Source organism: Austrofundulus limnaeus, unplaced genomic scaffold (genome assembly GCF_001266775.1).
Source record: "Austrofundulus limnaeus strain Quisiro unplaced genomic scaffold, Austrofundulus_limnaeus-1.0 Scaffold99, whole genome shotgun sequence".
Classification (NCBI taxonomy): domain Eukaryota; kingdom Metazoa; phylum Chordata; class Actinopteri; order Cyprinodontiformes; family Rivulidae; genus Austrofundulus; species Austrofundulus limnaeus.
Window position 1 is genome coordinate 294,045 of NW_013952501.1, and position 2,545 is coordinate 296,589.

General features: G+C 43.2%; 1 protein-coding gene and 1 long non-coding RNA gene across 2 annotated transcripts in view; one reads left to right on the forward strand and one right to left on the reverse strand.

The window, feature by feature from the left end:
* LOC106520910 (uncharacterized) overlaps window positions 1-352 on the reverse strand; it is an 18,575-nt gene extending 18,223 nt beyond the window's left edge. The window contains exon 1 of the long non-coding RNA XR_001310601.1: window positions 236-352. This is a non-coding gene — a long non-coding RNA (uncharacterized LOC106520910). The remainder of the gene's footprint in view (window positions 1-235) is intronic.
* The window catches only part of LOC106520908 (putative methyltransferase NSUN7), a gene marked incomplete at its 3' end in the record, with an annotated part of 21,562 nt that extends 19,855 nt beyond the window's left edge, over window positions 1-1,707 (forward strand). Inside the window, 4 exon segments of the mRNA XM_014013218.1 lie at window positions 275-488; window positions 976-1,119; window positions 1,350-1,451; window positions 1,590-1,707. Coding sequence (XP_013868672.1) covers window positions 275-488; window positions 976-1,119; window positions 1,350-1,451; window positions 1,590-1,707 — 578 coding nt within the window.
* Between the last annotated feature and the right edge of the window lie 838 nt (window positions 1,708-2,545).

The window sequence follows — 2,545 nt, forward strand, 5'->3', positions numbered from 1 at the left end:
TTCCTATTCAGCTTAAAAATTTTTTTGTTAAGTTAAAAAAATCATTTTTTGAACAAACTTTTTGGCCCCAATTTAGTTCCATAAATAAACTTCGACTTTGCAGTGATGCAACATTTACACCTGACTAATTAATGTAACTGAATGAAACTACAGCACAGTCTGTAACACTGGAGGTGACGGTTGTTTTTAATAAAAAACAAGAAGAAATCTCAGCATGCCTGTCTGAATAACACACCTACCYCTGCCTGTCTGTTTGTGCATGTCTGCTCTGCAGGACAGGAGTGTGTGTGTGGCAGTGAGTGTGCTGCAGCCCCTGCTGTTTGGTAAGGGGGACGTCCTGGTGGTGGGCTCCTTCTCAGCTATGACCGTGGCTCACGTCGCCGTCGTAGCTGCCCCCCACCTGGGCCAGGTGTTGATGTGCGGCGCTGACCACACGCCATCACAGGTGGAGGAGGTGCAGAAGCTGCTCTCACAAATGGAAATCAAAAGTGAGTGGCACTGTTTGGATACTAATCGTTTGAAGTTAGGTTTAAACAATTAATATCTTACCTGTTGTAGATAACACTGAAAGCTCTGTTTATCATGTAAAATAACCATGTAATGAACAAATAAAACGATTTAGAGAAGAGTTCTTACATGAACTTTAATCTCTTTGCTCTGGATCTCATCTTTTCTTTCTCTACAAGTCTATAAACTCCACAGTTGGCAAACTCAGCACAAACGTTTTGATATTAAGTCAGAGCGAGATCAAATTATTTCCTCGTGTTTTCCGTTTTGCAAAGATGAATCCGCGTCTGCTACAGGAATTAAAACAGATTTTCTCACTCACTACTGAGTGTGGCACCTTTACTGAAGAGGCTGCTCAGTACGAATCAGAAACCTGTCAGTTGTTCCACAGCTGGTGGAAATGAGGTTTTACATTGCTAATTTTTCTGTTTTACTGAAGCCGACTGGTTTCGTCCCCTCTCGCCGCAGACGTTCGAGTTCTGTCGGAACCGTTCTGCGGTCTGAAAGAGRGGGACGCCACTGTTCAGAGAGTGAGGGTCATTATGGTGCTGCCTCTGTGTTCGTCCTCTGCCCTCAACGACCCCGTGGCTGCAATGCACAGCGAGCATGGAGGTATGAGTAGAAGAAAAGTCCCGGAGGGGCAGAATTGTTATAAATAATGAGGCATAAAGGGTCAGAAAGATGTTTTAATATTGAATCTGTAAAAGGAGGATAAATGGAGGTGGATAAATGAAGTGGACACGAGATGGAAATATAACCTTATAAACTCAATCCACAAGCCTGAACTATGCATCGTAATAAAAACATTTAATGTGAGTTGTAGTAAATGCTTTTGTCGACAGACTGGAATCTACTGCCAGACTTAGCCTGCGGTTCAGTTTCCAAGAACAAAATCCACTCTCTGACCAGCCGACAGGCCCGACTGTTGGGACATGCCCTGTCCTGTGAGTACAGACCCCAAACTTCTGTTTTCAAGCAAAGACACGGCACCGTTTGTTAAACGGAACGAGTGCGGTGTTAAAAAAAAAAGAACTGACTGCTTGATCCGGATCGTGACAAATCTCGTCTGTTTGGTCCGACAGTTTCAAAGGTCCAGACTGTGGTCTACTGCACGCGCTCAGAATATCCTGAGGAAAATGAAGACCTGGTAGGACGAGTGTTGCGAGAAACACACGCCCACCCCAAACTGCTGCCCTTCAGGTGCAACACACACACACACACACARGCAGGCACACTTGGAAAGCTCCATCTCTGAGCCTCTTGACCTAATCAGCTACAAATTGTGTCAGAACACAGATGTTAACTTCATCTCACGTGCTTTCAAGCACAAAGGCCTTTTTGGTGAAAGGCGTGGTCATGGCAGTACACATGGTTGGCTCTAAATCACACATACGTGATCAGATCTGAACTAAATATTGTGTGCATCATCAGGGAGACCCGCTCAATATGTTTGTATAGTAGTTTGACAAGATCACTTTAGCTTGTGTCCATCTGTTCACTTTATGAGATTATTTAATGATGAAGGCCTGGGATGATTCCAACAGCTGCCAACAGTTGGTCGCTACTGAATGGCGACGAGGTTCATCAGCGATGGTTGGAGTCCGCTCGGTGCTCCTCTCTGCTTCAAATATGACCAACATTAAAAAAAATAGTTCTGTATTTTTTTTACTTATCAACACAATTTAAAATTTGATGTACAGCCTGAAATCTGTAATTCTGACACAATTTGGAACAGATTTTTCAAGAGCAAATCTTTCCCACTAAGTTGGTCATGTGACCAGGACATAAGGGTGTCCAGGGACTCCAGGGGATTAATCGTCAAATTAATCGTTATCAGCTAAATACCACAATTAATCGTGATTAATTTTTTGGCCAATACTGCCCAACCCTAATCTCGTGGCTTGGAAAACTACGAAACTTAAATTATCCTTGAATTCTTGCCTTTTTTTCCATGACCAGAGGAACCAAACACATGCTCTTCTTCCAACATCTCTGACTCTATTTATTCTGCAGAGGTCTGCCAATCAGTGCCTAAAGA